Source organism: Aedes albopictus, chromosome 3 (genome assembly GCF_035046485.1).
Source record: "Aedes albopictus strain Foshan chromosome 3, AalbF5, whole genome shotgun sequence".
In the NCBI taxonomy this organism is placed as follows: domain Eukaryota; kingdom Metazoa; phylum Arthropoda; class Insecta; order Diptera; family Culicidae; genus Aedes; species Aedes albopictus.
In genome coordinates this window covers 338489102-338507632 of record NC_085138.1, presented here as the reverse complement: position 1 = coordinate 338507632, position 18531 = coordinate 338489102, and the positions used below count along the sequence as shown (strand labels likewise).

The window sequence follows — 18531 nt, the reverse complement described above, 5'->3', positions numbered from 1 at the left end:
TTTTCTCCATTTCTTGCAACATAAGTTATCCAAAGTTTTGCTCAAACAGCATCAAAATTAGGCAAGCAATCATAATGACCACGCTTTTTGCTCCATTTTATTGCAGAAACGGTGAATTGACCTTCTCATCATACTAAAATTCAGCTCATTACTACAAATCTAGTACTACATCGAACTAGCCCCTTTTAGGGATTCCCTTGGATATATCGCCTGAATTCCTCCAAAGCTTCCTCCCGATTCCTACTCCTACATTGACTCTTTCCAGATTTCCCATAGGAATTTCTCTCAGGGTTTTCTCAATAATTTCTTTATGGATTTCTTTTAAGGTTCTTTAACTGAATCCTTCTTGTAATTGATTTCTGCAGAAATTCTTTAGGGATTCCTTCATTGATTCCTCTCGGAATTCATTTCTAGATTTCTAACTTAATGAAAAAGTTCGAATTTGATCATATACGAGTGAGAGCATAGAAGGAAAATTAAAAAAAAAATGAACTAGATAGTCATTTCTGTATTAGGCAGTCATGTAATCTGACAGTCCTTTTTCTATGATTTTTGAGTGATTATCATCCTTTTCACTCGTTTATGTATCTAGGGTAAATGTACCAATAGTGGTGCTATTAGTAGCTCCTTTTAGTAAAATAATTGAATAAAATTGATGATACCATAAAATAAAAAGTCTGAAAACGTTGATTAATAGTTTTCCACTTGAATTTGCTAGGAAAAATGTAAAAACCATTTTTTATTTCAGTTTTTGCTAATAAATCCCTTGCACCAACTATAGGTACACGGTTCCTATTATGGAGGTAAAATTTAACATTGGTTCCTATAGTGGCGCATCCCATTGAATTCTTATGGGACCCACCACTATAGGAACACTACCACCACTATAGGTGCAAGGGAGCAAAAAAATTAAGGAAAATAATTGTTTAAAATAGGTTTTTCGGCAAATCCTGAACACAAAACTGAATTAATGTTATCAATTAGGCATGATGCATCTATTAAAAATGTCATTTGCAAGCTTTTTGGTCGAAATAGGGCTAAATTGCCACTACCACCACTATTGGTACTACCTCCACTAAGGGAGCTTTTACCCTATACGGATCAGAAAGTAACAATAGTATAAAAATTTTGCTGAAATACAACATATTTCTACCAATTCTCAAGACAAACCACCCTGAGAACCTCATGAAGCATAAAGACAAATCAATCAATCACCTTTTTCATCCGTGAAATCGCTGGAATGGTCATGCTTCCTCCTCGTTGATAATTTCTTCCGCGAGTACACACATTTGTTGGTTGATGATAACCGTAGCGCCACAATTTTTCCATCACTCTACCAGCGAAAGGAGATCGAACTGGTGCTCCTAAAATTGGATCGCACGTGAATCCACCAAGCGGCATGAAGCGCGCAATCAATCAGCTGGCAACGAACAAACGTGCTGTTATCAACGTTGTCGTCACGTCGCGTCGTAAACGCGACTTTGACGACGCGCGTCAATGAACTACACTATTTATACGGGCTGAGATGCCGATGCCCGAATGTCAACGGGGTATCTACGCAGGGTGATGTTGTGGTACTATACCTACATAGAGAAATCAGCGTCATTCAGCGATATTGGGTTACTGCGCGATAGGGATTGCGGAGTTATCAACCAAGCAGATTAGCGAATAACGAGTGTTACTAGGTCGAATTAATTGTGCCAACGGGAATATGGAACGGGAATTTCGCACCGAAGGGGCCTTTGCGGGTAGAAACAATGACTTTGCGGATGTTAATCTAGACGCATGGATTTTTTTGGGATTCCCACAAGGTTTTTTTTACAATACATACAATACAAGATCCAAATGAATTTGGAGTAAGGTCAAAGTAAACGGTGCCGCCCAAATGATGTTAAACATGCATAGAAGTAAGATGGAACGAGCTCACCAATATATCTGGAAGTGTCTAGATAGAGTTAGGAAACATGATCTATCATAAACCGTACTAGTTAGTACAGATTTGTAAAAAAATGAGTACTATCAACTAGCGAACCCTGCCTTTTTGAGAAAAAAATCGATAATAAGAAAACCACTCAAAGGGGCTCTTCTCTCTTTCAAAATTATTAGTTAGAAATAAATAATAATAACCTTACATAGCAGTTCAAATTGCAAGGTTCACAAATTCCAACTTAAACAAATTTATAAGTTCTTAGCAAATTTGATAGAGAAGAAATGGAAAAATGACCCAGTATTCTCCTACGCAATCAATAGGACGATGCCCTTTGTTTTGCCATTTTCGTTATATACCTACATTGTAGATACAATGTTATAGTCATACTAAGAGTCTGAAGTGCCAAACTAGTTGATAGATGCTATGCATAGTTAGGTATGTATATGAGATCATTACGTTTATCCTTCGCACTGTAGCTCACAGTAATCTCAGTCGTTCGCCAACTAGCAGCTGATTTGCTTGGGTTTCTATTCTTCGACGACCAGTAGTTAGTCAGCCCTTGGTGAGGGCGAAAAAAGTGAAGCCAATCGATTATTAGGACGACATAGCAATACCACGTGCCGCCACATCACACATAGCAATCCTCTTCGCCTTTATTGGTAAGCACAAATCCGTCGTCGCGCCGGGAAATGAGCTGATAAGGTCCCCGATGATGGTGCTGATAACCCCCCGGGGGCGAGGTCTTATCACGGCAGGCAAGAGATTGCAAAACTTCAACAACGGATTAGATTTCGTAATTAGGCGGCTCGGCACGGCTGTAAAGCTTATTATCGCCGCGTCGCGTACTCTAAGCGGCCGAAAGTACGGCGAATGACGACAAGGGAAATGTGCGACTTTAAAAATAGAAGTGTTGTTTTCTGCCAGGATTGCTAGTTTGTTGTTTTCCCGTACGCAAAACAAAGTATTTACACTGGTGGGGAGCAAACGCAATAAAAATAGCTACGTTTGTTTACGCGTCAGTTGATATCACTTTCAATTGACCGCAGTTGGATGCGCTACGCCGCAAATTCTGTGATAAGAGGTGTGTGTATGACGTGGGAATCTAGGATTTTTTTTAACGGCTTCACTTTCACCTGATGCAATCTTTCTCCTTTAGTGGACAAAAGCATAGCATGGACCAGGGTTGTGAAATGTCACGGAAATGTCATGAAAAAAATGTCATGACGTGAATTTACCAAAGTATAATTATTAAATTTTAAAATCAAAATGTGTTTATGTTTGGAGGTTTTGGCTTACTCAGTCTTCCAAACGATTAAATTGGCATTGCCCGACGTTTCTACCTTGAAAAAGGTCAAATGCTAATTTAATCGTCGGGCAATGCTAATTTAGTCGGTTGGATTCCCTAGACTGAGAAAGCCAAAACCTCCAACAATTTACGATTATCGTTATAATATTTTCTAATTTTTTCATATTATTTTCAAAATGAACATGTGTTGGATTTTTACAAAAGAAAAACAATAGCATGGAACGAGCTCACCAATGTATGTGACTCCCTCGTCACCAAGCATGCATTGAGAAAAGATAAAAAAAAAGTGCGCAATTGACTCATTTTACGAAGCTAAATTCTCGACCATCACGTTATTTTAAATAAAAGCCCATTGGAAGAGCAGCATGGGAATCTCAGGGGACGATTCAATGGTCTCTCTCGAGGGTCATACACTCTGGCCTGGCCAACTGGCCAACTAGCACCGTTCGGCGCCAGTTGTGTTTAACGTCGGCTGGGTCTAGGAGCTAAGCCTTAAATTCCGACGCCCCAGGGAGACAGCCACCACACCTGAGGACCCTACATATCGAACCCATCAACACATGGGCCGGGACCTACGGCTTTACTTCCTATCCGAGGGAAGGCGTGATCACGGATTTTATGTCTCAGAAAATCCCATCGGCGTCGACGGGAATTGAACCCCGACCGACTGGGGTGAGAGGCAACCACGCTTACCACTACACCACCGACGCCGACGGTCATACACTCTACTACATGCGTAGATAGTGAGCTCACTGTGTGAATATTTTGAATAAATTTTATGACCACATAGGCTCATAAATATGTGTTGTATCAATTTAGGGGTTTGCCAAGGGCTTTCGGGGTTTAGGATTGGGAATTTAGGGTCACGAAAAACTCCATTGAATCAGCATAGCCTACCTAGTGATCTTTTAAAGCATTTTAACTAAGTTTAAGGTGAATATATAACGAAGCCACACCTCGAATTCTCAAGAGCACAAATCAGAAGAACCGAATGTCGGTTTGAGCTGAAAAGTTGATCGATTGGTCACCATCAGCGGGTAAACCAATCGATCAACTTTTTAGCTCAAACCAACATTTGGTTCTTTAGATTTGTGCTCTTGAAAATTCGAGGTGTGGCTTCGTCATATATTCACCTTAAGCTCAAGCAACCTCTTGCAGTGGTGAATTTAATGGCTGTTTCCTTGATTACCAAATCTACCATTGTAACTTATGGGAGTATTATGAATTACTGACAGACATCAGCATTTTATGAGTAACCTTATTATTTCCACATGAAACACGCTTGAAACTTGCCTGACACTCCCACGGAATCTCCTTGAAATCCCATGAAGTTTTCCCGCGATCCTACAACAGTTCCCCGAAAACCATATCTCTGAATGATATATGGCCCGAAAATCATTATCCTGAGAACAATATCTCTTAATAATACATTTATCTTAGAATATCTGACACCTCAATGAAATAAGAAAGCATGATGATACTCAGTCGTTTCTGGTCACCTGTTCCCGCTGGGAAAGTAGCCAGTTTTATACCAGCTTTGAAACCTATCTTACGCCATTTAAAATTTCAATATTTTCATAGTCAAATTCATTGAAGGTTATTCGGAGCATTTTTTACTTTACTTAATCGAGCATTTCAAAGCGTTTCAGGGGTGTCCCAGGAGTGTTCCAGGGGGCTTCAGGAACGTTACAGGGCTTTTAAAGTGGTTTCAAGGGCGCTTCATGGGTTTTCTGGAGCATTTCAGGGGTGTTCCAGGGAATCTTGAAGGGTTTCATGGACATTCCATTAAGCTTTCTGAGGCATTCCAGGTAACTTCAAGTGATTTCAGGAGTGTTCCATAAGAGGCGTTCTTAGGTGATCCCATTGGGATTTCAGTACCGTTCCCGTGGATTTCAGGCGGTTTCAGAAGTGTTTCAGAGGATGCATCCCTGATACCACACCTAACTCCTCTCTTAATCCGTTGGAACAGTGTTGCAAAAAATTATCTTTTCAGTTATGTTTGCTTCTAGTTATGTTTAAAGCTAGTTCAGCAAACCAGAGCTCGCATCAAATGCGATTCCTTGTCATTTGAATGAATTTTTAAACAACTGATTAGCTGGGCACAAAACCAGACTGAACATTTTTCGGATGTCTGGTCAAAACAGGGTGGCATTTTATAGATTCTTTGGCCACTGGTGGACCTGTTGGGTTTGGTGGCCAAGATAAAAACAGATCAATGACATTGGATTGTTCAACAATTAGCGAGCATCGTCCAACATTGGGATAAACAAATTTAAGGAAGCGTTCAACATTTGGGTTCTGTACTTTAGATGTTCTATTTTCTCGTAGGAAATTCAGTGGGAAGTGTAACACATGAGGAGATCTAGACGTTTACAGAATATGCTTCACGTTGAACTTTTCGTCATTGAAATCATCGTCATCATCAAACATTTGAAAGCAGTTTTTTCGTTCAAAACAAAAGTTTTTGCTTTGAAAATATATTCACTGTACTCCACATGAGGAATATAATGCAGTGAATATATTTTCATGATCCTTGTTTTGATTTGCAGCGAGAAAACTGCTTTTTATTTTCCGAAAAATGATGACGGATGCTTGAGCCTTCAGCTACAAAGGAATCATGCACGAAAAAAAAACAAACAAAAACGTTAGTACACTGAACGAAATTCACACCGTGCAAAAAATGATTATTCATTCAATACTGTACAAATCCGTAGAAAAACCTAAAGGTGAATTACGGAAGGTAAGAATAAATTATTTTTGTTTCTTAGGCCCTAGGACTTTTCAAACAAGATTGGTATTTATTTACAGACCGCTCGGGATCACATAGTGTAGACCGAATACATGCACGCACGTTTTAAATTTGCTTTGACTTTTAAGTTTGGTTTTAAATTGAAATGTGTCGTGTTTATATTAAATAAAAACATAACAAAATAATAAAATTTATCCATATTGGTTGCTATTTTCATTCGAAACAAATTTGTAATACCAGACACCATAGAGTGAATCAAAATCAGAAAAGGAATAAATATCATACAATTACAGGCTTAATGAAAATCATCCTTCTATGGGTTGGTCAGCATTCAAATTGTTTTGATTTTGACGGAGGTTGTTTCAAATTAAAATCATCCGAATCTTGTCTAAAAATAGGCATGAGGCCCGGATGAAGCAAAGATCATTCAATTCATGGCGGGGGTTTTGTTCAATGTATAATTAGCAAATTACCCTATATTTCCTTCGGTGATTTTTACTGAATTTGCTTCTGGGTTTCCAGTAGAACTTCCTTCGCCGATTCTTCGAACAGCTTCTTCTGAAATAGCCAAAATTGATTTTTTTTTTCAGGGATGCTTTTGTAGATCCGTATGGGTTGCTTCCAATAATTTATTTTGCCATACTCCATCTTTCTTCTGGATTCTTTTTTCGGGAATTCTTTCTGAGATTTCTAAGGATAATAATTCCTCTAGGTTTTCTTCTGAGAATTCTTAATGGGTTCTCACCGAGATTTTCCAAGGAGATCCATCTGCATTTCCTTCACTACTATTTTCTGGTGTTTTTTTTAGTTCCTTCTGGCTTTCCTTCTAGAATTCCTGTACATGTTGTTGTTCGATTCCTTCAAAAAGTCCTTTTAAAAATCTTTAAGGATGTTTCAAACGTTTTCCCTGAACTTTTAATTATAATAATCCTTCTGGAGATCTCTCAGAATTTATTTTTCTCGGGTACCTCGACAAAATTCTTCCGAGATTCTCCAAGGAGTTCTTTTCTGGATTTCTATTGGTCTTTTCTAAAATTTCTTCTAGATTTCTTGCCAAATATTTGGAATTTCTCCATGAACTTTCTGCTGGGACTTCCCCAGTTGATACTTCGTGTGTTTTTCCTGTGGATGTTTCTTAGATTTTAAAAGGAACTCCTTAAAAATTACAAGAGGATACTACTGAAAGAATTCCAGAAAGATCTCCCGAAAAAAATCCTTGAAAAATCTGAGGAGGATCTTCTCGAGGAATAGCAAGCGAAACTTTTCGAAGGAACCCCAGAGCAATTTCCCAAAAATATAATAAAAAGGCCTCTAGGAGGAATAGCACAAGAGAGTCTTGGAAAAATCTCAGAATGAGCTCCCTGAGGAGTCTAGGAAGGGTTTTTTTTTTCGAGAATTAATACCTGGAGAAATACCAGCTGAATTGCTGAAAAAAAAAACACATAATGAACTACTAAAAGATTTCCAGAATTTATGTAGGAATTCTACAAGAAACTTTTGAAGAAAAATAAAAGAATAAAGTCTTTGAGGAATACCAGAAGAAAAACCAAGAAAAATCTTAGAAAGAAATCCAGGGATTCTAAAACAATGCAGGAGAAATTCCTAAAGATCATTTTGAGATTTTCTCCAAACTTTACAGACATTTCTTTTGTGATCCTTCTGAGATTTTGTAACGAATTCATTTTTAAATCTTTCCAAACTTTCTTCTGCGTTTCATCTAGAAGATTCTACTGCGATGAAATCCAAAAAGGGCTTCCATAAATATTCCAGAAGGAACTCTAGCAGTAATTGGTCAAACATGTATTAGAAAAATCACAGAGAGAACTTCTTAAGCAATGATAGGAGGACCTTATTTAAGAATCCTAGAATAAATACATACCTGGAGAAATGCCAGAGGCAATTCCTGAAAAAATAGCACATTCTGGGATTCACAAAGAATCTTCTGGGATTTCTCAATGAATTCTCTCCGGGGTTTCTCAAGGTGATCCATTTACAATTTCTCCAGTAAAATATTTTCAATTGTCATTGGAGTTCCATTTTCAGGCATTCCTTCTGTTGGATTTTTTTTTCAGTAAGGCCTTCTGAAAATCTTAAAAGAAATCTTCCAGGGATTTTTTTCTGATTTTTTAATATTCCTCTTTTTATAAAATTTCACGGAATTATTTCTACTTGACTTTCTTCTGGAATTCAATATTTTCTACCGGAATGTTTCTTCATGACCTCTTTGTAGGATTCTTCCAGTTCTTCTGGAATTCCTTTATATGGCCCTTCTGATGTATCTTTAGTTCTGTTTGGAATTTCTCCTGAACTTTGTACTGGAACACCTCCAGTTGACACTACGCGTGCTTTTCCTGTTGATGTTTCTAAGGATCTAAAAGGAATTTTAAAGAAATATCAGAAGGCACTCCATAAGGATTCCCTGGTCAAATCGGTGAAGATCCTTTAAAGAGTTTTCCAGGAATTCCATTTCGAATTTCTCGTTGAATTTGTTCTATGACCCTGGAGATTTATCTGAGATTTTGTTATGATTTCGTTCTAGTACACTTTTTTTCGACGCTTCAACCAAAAGATTCTTCTGAGTATTCCTTGTGGAATGATTTATTTATAGTGTTTCTCCTGGAATTTCTTCCTTTTTTTTCTCGGGAATTCTTTATGGAATTCCTCCAGAAATTTGTCTAAAATTTAGAAGAAATCCCATAACTCCCAGATGAATCCAGGAAGTAACTTCATGTGGAATCCCAAGTTTTTGAATTAATTCCGGAAAAAAAATCTCGGAGGAAACTTCAGTGCGTATTTGGAAAAAGAGTTTCCGAAAATATCGCAGAAGGGACTCTAGGGGGAATAGCACAAGAAAGTCTTTGGGAGGACCTCCATGAAGAATACCTGAATCAATACCCGGAGAAATACCAAAAATAAACCAGAAAATCTTTCTCGAATTTTTTTTTCTGGAAATTCTCTTGAGATTATTTTAGGAAATCATCCTGAAATGCCTCCAAACTATTTACGAGTCCTCCAAAAGATGCTTCTGTGATTTATGAGGGATTTATTTCCAGGGACTCCTGGCCTTTCTTCTGGTATTCATACTCTTCTTCCTCTGATTCTGTATGGCTTTACGTCCCCACTGAAACTTGGCCTGCCTCAGCTTAGTGTTCTTTGAGCGTTTCCACAGTTTTTAATTGAAGGGCTTTCATTGCCTGCCTTTGCGCATGCAGGATGCGCATATGGAAATGTATATGTAATGGAAAACTTTTCAACTAGGTTCTAAAACGGGTTTATTGCTACTTTTAATGAGGTTTGCAAAACCTCTCCGGGAGTGGTCCACTTAGCCGGAAGATACTCTTATAGAGGTTATCAAGAGGTTTTGATGTATAAATCAGTTTTATTGCATGTTTTATAAAATTGGTCATGAAGATCTCTTGTAGAGCCAAACAAAACTTAAAATGTTACTTGGGTGAGGCAATCACAATGATACACTATGCCCAGGGAGTCGAGAAAATATTCCCAACTGGAACGGGAATCGAACCCGCCGTCTCCGGATTGGCGATTCATAGCTTTACCACTTGACTAACTGGGGACCCCGAGTATTCATTATGGAGGTTTTTCCAGAAATTTCTTATAGAATTGATCTAGAAATTTCTTATAGAATTCCCACACAAAGTCTTCTTTGATTCTTCATAAAATTCCTTTCATGAATCCAGAAGGAAATCTTGGAGGAACTTCCCAGAAGAAATGTTTCAACAATTACCAGTATCCCAAAATGAGCTTACGAAAATGTGCTTGAAGAGACTCTAGGAGAAAAGAACAAGAAGTCTTGGGAAAATTCCAGAAAGAACTTCTTGAGGAGTCTCAGAAGGGCCACAGAATAAGTACCTATAGAAATACCAGAAAAAAAATCCCACAAAGAACTACTGAAGCAAATCTAGAAGGGTCCCCAGGAAAAGTTTCTGGAGATTATTTTGAGATTTTGTCAGGAAATCCTTCTGGAATCCATCCTGAATTTTTGTTCGTGATTTTTTCAAAAGATCCTTCTGAGATTTCCCAAGGACTTCTTTCTGAGATGTCTTATATGGATCTTTTCTGATAGTCCTCATACAGTCTTCTATTTTTTCAGGGGAATTTCGCCAGAAATTCTTGTAGGACTCCTCCAGAAGCTCCTTTCAAGATTCCAGAAGACACTCTGGGAGAAATTCCAGAATAAACTTCTTGAGGGATCTTAAATCACCTCGAGAAATCTAAGAAGGTACTTCTTGAGGAATCAGAGAAATAAACATTTTATTTCACGAGGATTCTTTTGAGAACTGCAGTAAGAATAGTTGAAGAAACACTTGGAAAAATCGTGGAATGAATGATCCATAAAAGGTTAAAATCCTCAGAAATAAAAAAAGAAACAAAGAAAATGATTACAGTGGTTCTTAGATGCGATTTCTTTTAAAATAAGCCCCCTTTCGGGAATTGTTCACGGCAGATTTTTTCTAAAACTTTCGGGATAAATTTTTCTGTCTCTGAATGATTTTTTTCCGCGAAAGTGGGCTTGCGGACAAATGTATGGTGCCAAGCTCTAGATATATTCCTAATTCATTCAACTTTCTCACTTTTAACCAATAAAGTAATCAATGCATTCTCACTTCCATTTTTCAGTCAAAATGTCCTCCACTGCGACGGCCACCAAGGTCAAGCAGCAGAACGCCACCGCATCCCAGGAGGTGTTCGACCGTGAGGACAAATTTGGTGCTCACAATTACCATCCGTTGCCGGTGGCGCTGGCTCGCGGCGAAGGAGTCTACGTATGGGACGTGGAAGGCAAACGCTACTACGACTTCCTTAGCGCCTACTCCGCGGTAAATCAGGGACACTGCCACCCCAAGATCGTACAGGCCCTGACCGAGCAGGCCAAGGTGTTGGCCTTGACCTCCAGGTAATTCTAGACTAAACTTTTTGGAAGATGTACCCCAACTAATCTCAAATTCTTTTCCCTTCGCAGAGCTTTTTACTCGAACGTCCTCGGTGAATACGAGGAATTCGTCACCGATCTGTTCGGCTACGACAAAGTGCTTCCGATGAACACCGGCGTCGAGGGTGGAGAGACCGCATGCAAACTGGCTCGCAAGTGGGCCTACAAGGTCAAGAAGGTTCCGGAGAACAAGGCCAAGATCATCTTCGCCGAAGGCAACTTCTGGGGACGCACGTTGGCTGCCGTGTCCTCTTCGAACGACCCCTCGAGCTACGAAGGCTTCGGACCGTTCATGCCAGGATTTGAGCTTGTCCCGTACAACGACACCGTTGCGTTGGAAAAGGCTTTCCAGGACCCGAACGTGTGTGCCTTTATGGTGGAACCAATTCAGGGTGAAGCCGGAGTAGTCGTTCCGGATGAAGGGTATCTTAAGAAGGTTCGGGAATTGTGTACCAAGTACAATGTTCTCTTCATCGCCGATGAAGTCCAGACGGGTCTTGCCCGTACTGGTCGCATGCTGGCAATCGACCACGAGGACGTCAAGCCCGACATTCTGATCCTGGGAAAAGCCTTGTCCGGTGGATTGTACCCCGTGTCGGCTGTGTTGGCGAACGATGACGTCATGCTGTGCATCAAGCCCGGCGAGCACGGATCGACCTACGGTGGAAATCCCCTGGGCTGCAAGGTAGCCATGGCTGCCCTCAATGTCCTCGTTGATGAAAAACTCGCGGAGAACGCTGATCGCATGGGACGTAAACTGCGCAAATCTCTTTCCGAACTTCCACAAGACGTTGTCTCGGTCGTACGAGGAAAAGGTCTGCTGAACGCTATTGTCATCAACGCTAAATTCGACGCCTGGGAAGTTTGTCTGAGGTTGAAAGAAAATGGACTGATTGCGAAGCCAACACACGGCGATATTATCCGCTTTGCGCCTCCGTTGACCATCAACGAGGAGCAGATGGACGACTGCCTGAGAATCATCAAAACGACGATCATGTCGTTTGCAAACAAACAGTAATTAGAGGACGAAGAGGAAGAGAAGATTTCTCGTTTAGATTGTAAGCACACATGCATTTGGATATAAGTTTACGAATTTCAGTTGTTTTGTAAGCATTAATAAAGTATTTTCTTATTTACCTAACCATTTCAAATTTTCGTGTGACTTGATTAGATGACATATTCTCAGGAATTTTAAACGTAAATCGGGAGTTTGATTCCAAGGAGCGGCAGGTACTTTAATTATTCTAATTTTCTAAGCGATACTTCCAGTTGCACATGAACTGCACCATGGTATCAAAACCTACAATTATATTTAATAATCAATTTGTCAGCATACTAGGGTGACAATGGGTATTATCGGCAGGTTTGTTCTCTTCGTCATGGGGGGTTTTTGTCAGCCAAATTGCCTGAAACTTGGCCATATAATTCAGCTTAGTTGGGAAGGATTTGACACCAACTCTGAGTTCAATAGGTTTCAAAAAACCCCCAAAGACGAAGAGAACAAAACGGCCGAGAATAGGTAATTTCCCCTATTATGGAAATGATTATATACATGTACAAAGCGATTTTTGTTTGGAAGAAACTCTCAAAAATGTAGGTGACAATATAGTTGCCACTGCCCGTTTACCCCAAAAACGAGCTTTTGAGGTTTGTTTGTTTGTTTGTTTATTATCGACACTTTACACAATTGTGCATTCGTGTCGCGAGCTTTTGAGGTGGCAATATAGTTGCCACTGCCCGTTTAGGATACTTTTCTTCTTTTGACTTCGACAAAAAGCCGGAAAAGAGATTTTAGAGTGGATTAGGGCTTAACCTATAATATAAACTGTGTAGTTCAACTCCTGTCAACCCAGAATTTGATTATTTCTTAAAATATTTACCAAATCAATAATTTTATAATAAGTTTGAGCTAATTTTCTTCACGCGGTCAAATTTAGCCATTTTTGAGACTACAAATGACTCCTAAATTGTTGTTAAAGCTTTGTTTAGTACCAAAAAATACCAGGCGTTGTTTGTAATCCCAATTTTGCGTAAACCAAAAAAAAGTTCGAAATAAATTGTTATAAAACAGAAACAAATACAAACAGTAGGTGGCAATATAGTTGCCACTGCCTTATAAAGGGTTAACAGCTGTAAGGATGCGCCAACGGTTTCTTAATCACAGCTTCTAAAGAATGATCTATAACACTTGACAACGTGCTACTGTTTTGTTTGGCAACATTGAAAAACGTACTGTATAAACAGCTGTTTTATTGGTGGGGATTCATTTTCGATTGGCACATCTTCTGGAAAAACCTTCTGATGTTGGATTACAGTGCAATAAAAGCAACCAAAACTATTTCACTAAAATGAGATGGATAGCTGTAAAGCATTTGTGTTGCAGCTTTATAGGTATCCCGCATAGTTTGTTTTGGCAATACGATAAACCGGGGCAAATTGAAACAGATGAAACGCGAAGTTTTGAAAAATGTCAATACTAGTTAGAACATGTTTTTTTTTTACTAAAAGATTGCTACATTCAAAAACCAAGTGTTTTGATTGAGCCTTCTTAATATCACATATCACGCTTCAAAGCGCTGCTGGTTTGTTAATTTAACAACGTTACAAGTTGTATTGTATAGGGGAATCAACGTTTTGGAAGCACCGTTATGCCAATATATTTTGGGTACTTTCATTTGTTTGTAAGTGTCCAAAAAATATTAGCGCGATGCTGTGTCCAAAATATGTTGGTTCCTCTGGTAGCAGGTGTTTGATTGGCAGGGACTACTATTCGGTTATTTAGTTTTAGTTTTTTCATCTGTCGGGAAATCTCCAGGAGTTGTATTAAAGGGCAGTAAAGGCACTCTGCTTTGGGTAATTCTCGCTGAAACCAGGCCGACATTTACATAAAGTCTGTGATTTCAATTTTCTCTTGTTTAGTCGTTATAATACGATGAAAAAGGATGGAAACCTATTAGGTTGGGTTATATTGATGGACTCCTCGCTTGCCAAAAGGCTGACAAGGTCACAACAGTGACGATTTTTCATCAAATTGCACTTATTTTTCGCGTGATATCTTAAAAATTGCATGTTGTAACATGTACACAACTTAACATTTTTATGAAGGGAAAGTATAGAGCTTCCATTTGAAGTTACATTTTTTGGCAGCCATATTGTATTTAGTCGCCATTTTGAATTTAATCATTAAATCGCGGTTTTAGCCTTTTTCGCAACCACCAATTTATATTTTGAACTCATAATTAGAAAGTCTAAGCTTTCCAGAACATTTAAATATTTAGATATACATTGACCGCAATAGCTGGTTTATCGAGGAGTCTTTTTTGAGGAAAAAATGTACACAAGTACTTCTCATGTTGATGACAATATACAGGGGATAGACAAAATAATCGGGACAGGCAGAATTTTCACTGATCAATGATCAACTGCTGTACCATCAGATTCCGCTCATCTAAGGTCAGTTACGCCGAAAAACATCATCTGTTGAATGATTGTTGAGCCAATTTGTAATGTTTTTGCATTTTATGTTAGTTCAATCTGAGCAGATAATGGTGCATAATAATGGTGTTTACCAAATTTTCTTAATTACCATAATGATATGATACATATTCCCACCACTATTGTATCGCGTGCCCTATTTACGATTTTAGGAGATAATCACCTCCGAAATATATTCTAGTTCAACAAATTATTTTTGCGAATCAGTTTTTGAGTTGGTGTACCTTCCTCCGAAATACTTTGCTCTTTCGTGTCAACACGGTCGAAATTTTCCGTGTAAAAACTGTGATCTCTACCGCTAGGTGCCGCGACCAACAGCATAATATATTTATCAATTTTTGACTCCGGAGATGACGTTTTCTTCTCTGATCTGATTATAATCAGATACAAATCAAGACTAATGTAGAACTTTTTATAAAAGTATAATTTTATTACAATTGGTGTGAGACCAAAGTGGTCCTAATTCCGCTCACGGACAAATGCATGCCATCTTTTAAATAGACTTTTCCGGTAAAGTGCATTTTTTCAACTCTATGTTTTTACAATTAGTTTTTCATGTTCAGCGGGAGTCTATAATAGTGATTAAATACATTGCGTACTTAAATCGGGAGATGTTACGATTTTCTCGGTGTGAGCGATTATTGGAACAAATGAAATCACCTACAACTTTTTTGGGCCCAATAGCCGCTTAAACAATTTCTTAGCTTTTTGTTTTTAAAATTTATTTTATTCGGTAAATATTGCATAGAATGGCTTTACTCTCATCCAATTTATGTAGTCCAAGAATATCCGCGCCGAAAAGAGTGTATACCTATATGCGTGAAAACTTGATTTTTGCAACAGTTAGCGGCTGTTGGGTCATGAGCGGCTACTGGTACACTGACGGTAACTGTAATTTTATCATCTAGTTGTGTATCAATGGTCGACATTTGGGAACTGTTCGGACTGTTCTACATGAAGTTAGAAAGATTCTAGAAAACACTTAGTGAAATTTAAAGATTTTTTATGCACTTGAAAAAAAGTTACAGCATGGCCATTTTTTGAAAAGTGTCTATTTTTTGTTTGTCTATTCCCTGTACTGCCGTGAATCGCATATTCGTCGCATAGGCATAGAAAGTCCAGCAAACATGGGATTGATATGCGACACACGGCAGTCAGTGTACAACGTGCACATGTGATTTTTTTTCATGGTGGAAAATGTTTTTCGTTTTTGCAGAAACCATTTTTGAATATAATGTCACAAAAAAATGGTTTCTGCAAAAATGGATAACTTTTTCCACCACAAAAAAAAAAATCAGAAGATACCTTGATCCATGCTCTACATGTGCACGAAAACCGATTTTGAAAATATTGCTTCGATATATAATAAAAAATCAAACACCAAAAAAATGAGGAAATGCTTCCAGTTTCGCCTTAATTCGTTAATCATAATAATCAGTAGAGCTGTTTAGCGTACACTCATGTTTACTGTAACTCAATCTCATAATTAAGAATATCTGAAAACAACAGCAACACCATAGTAACTCAGCTTCATGCCGTATTAAGATAGTTTTGCCAAATCATCAGGAGAGAATGGGGTTTACTACTATAACTACTCTTTTGTGTTTTTTTCATGCGTGAACTCACATGATTTTTTCCCGGATTGGTATACTTCCGGATTCCTTCCAGCATTTTTTCCAGGATTTTTTAATTTCGACCGATTTATCCTGGAGTTTTTCACGGGGCTGCTCTAGAATTTCTTCCCTGTATTGCTCCCAGAGTCCCTCGTAAGATTTTTCCCGAAGTTCCTCCTGTGTTTTGCTCAAATTAAATTTCGTAGGATTTCTACTAGAATTTATCCCGAATATTATATAAGAATTTCTTTCGGGATAAATCGTAGAAGCTGTCACACAATTTCTCCTAAAATTTCTCTCGGGACCCTCTTGGAGATTCTACGCGATTTCCCCAGAAGATCTTCCCAGAATTTTGCTCACAGTTGCTACAGGATTTATTCCTGGGATTTCTACAAAGGTTCCTCCAAGTATTTCTCTCGAAATTTCTTCAAAATCCTGTAAATAATAACTGCAAGGAATTTCTGTGAGCTTTCTTCTAGAGTTCCTTTCAGGTTTTCTACTGGAGTTTCAGCTGGGATATTTCATGAGGGTTCTCGCGGGGTTTATTTTGAATACCTAAGATTTTTCTCGTAGTATCTTATTGAACTTCTTCCAGAAGATTCCTTTTGTAGTTTGTTATGGGATGTTTCTCAAAGTTTTTTTTAATATACGCTAGACTTTATCCTATGATTTTTTCCGGAGTAGCTTCTGGGATTTCTACAGGAGCTATTACTGATATTTCTCATTGAATTGTTTCCCGTGATTTCTTTCAGAGCCATTATGTTTCTCGTAGTTGCACCGGATTTCTTGCAGTGATCCACCTGAGATTATTTTTTACAGATTATATCTACATTATTCCCAGAACTTTTCCCGGAATATTTATCGGAAATTTTCCAGAGATTCTGGATACTCCTTTAGAAATTTCTTTAAAAGGTACTCCCAGAGTTCTTGCAGGGATTTTCCACGAGTTTTCCTCAGAATGTCTCCTGAATAACTTACGAATTCGTTTTAAATTCAAATTCCTTATAAGATTTTAAATTTAATTTCCTTATAAGAAATTCCCGGAGAAATATTCGAAGGAATCCAAAATGAAATATTGCGAGAAACTTTAGACTAACATTTGAAAAGGGCAACAACCATTGTAAATTCCGGCTTCTCCAGGTCCTCCTGAGCGTGTTACCCATTCTTCGTGTAATTTCTGACCTGACTAGCAGGTAGAATAGACTACCGTCTATCTGATAACGGGAAAAATTTGCATAAATAAACTGTAACACGCCCAGGAGAGATGGAAGAAGCTGTAGCGTGTAATAGTTGTTCCGCCCTTTTCTCCCGTGGATCAAGAACTCCGCCAAGTCTTATTGAAGAAATCTCGACAGGACCCTACATATCGAACCCATCAACTCAAGGGCCGAGACCTACGGCTTTACTTCTTATCCGAGGAAAGATGTGACCACGGATTTTTTGTCTCAGATTTTTCGAGCCAATTTTATTAATGAAAATTTGACAGGAGGTAGTCACTATCACGTGAATATCAATATAATTATTAACATTATTGTCGTTCCGTAAAATGACTCATAGGACACTGCATTGTTTGGATTTTGTATGGCGTTTTGACGTTTCTTGGCCTCGTTGTTTACAGGCCGTTGAGTCCTCTGCGCCTGGACGAAGTCATGCGGATGTCAGAGATTTGTTAGGAAATGGTTATTTTTGGCAGAGGGTTCACGTATTGGTGCGTGGATGCCAGGCATAATGTGATAGACAGTGTTAAGATTACTGTAGAGTGCTGCATGGTTCACGAAAGAATAAAAAAGCTGCCGCGAGGTGTGTAACACTTTCTGATGCTCTCTCATCGTTGTCTTGGAACAACTATATACGTTATTTTTATCATTATTTATAGCATTTTCGCCCTAAAATGTGAACATACCATTTCATTGAATTGTATTATTGAAGTAGCAGGTTGCGTTGCCATAAAAAAACAAGAGTTATGGCACTATTCTGTCAAAAAAAGTATTGGTTTGCTTTCATTAACGTCGCCGAGCCTTCTCGATTGACCTCTGATTGCGTATCGAACCGGTAAAGAGAATAAGTAGCATTTCGGAAAGCATTCCCGAGTACATCGCTTCACGATTTGCTACGTTCATCGCGTGTAGTACATGCTGTATATGGATCATTCAGTAATTGACACACAGCCTGTGAAAGTTGGAAACAAAGCAAATTTGGTTTTTCTTTTCTGGTTCTAGCGATGGCTTTGAACATACGAATATACATGAGTCATATATGTAGAGAAGAGAGAGATAGAAAAATACAAAAGTAGGATAAAAAGCGACGAGCCAACGATTGAGCCCAGAAACTTCTCCATATGAATTAGAAACGATAGGCATTAGACCACCAATCCCGTCTGACACTCGAGCACTATTCAAGATTTATTAGGGAATTTCAAATCGAGTAGAGGGCACGTGTTGATGTGTAGCATGACCAGCACGCATGAAACTCAGTCTTAATTAAGTT

The 18531-nt window shown here is 38.5% G+C and overlaps 1 protein-coding gene across 2 annotated transcripts in view; it reads left to right on the top strand.

Moving 5' to 3' along the window:
• The window catches only part of LOC115262659 (ornithine aminotransferase, mitochondrial-like), a 30871-nt gene extending 18796 nt beyond the window's left edge, over nucleotides 1-12075 (top strand). Inside the window, exons 1-3 of one of the 2 annotated variants that reach the window (XM_062843063.1) lie at nucleotides 2427-2589; nucleotides 10624-10900; nucleotides 10967-12075. In XM_062843063.1, the coding sequence (XP_062699047.1) occupies nucleotides 10629-10900; nucleotides 10967-11954 (1260 nt within the window). In that variant the 5' untranslated portion in view covers nucleotides 2427-2589; nucleotides 10624-10628 and the 3' untranslated portion in view covers nucleotides 11955-12075. Of the gene's footprint in view, nucleotides 1-2426; nucleotides 2590-10623; nucleotides 10901-10966 lie in introns of those variants that run through there. The other variant, XM_029865258.2, reaches the window with a different exon arrangement.
• The last annotated feature ends 6456 nt before the right edge of the window (nucleotides 12076-18531 follow it).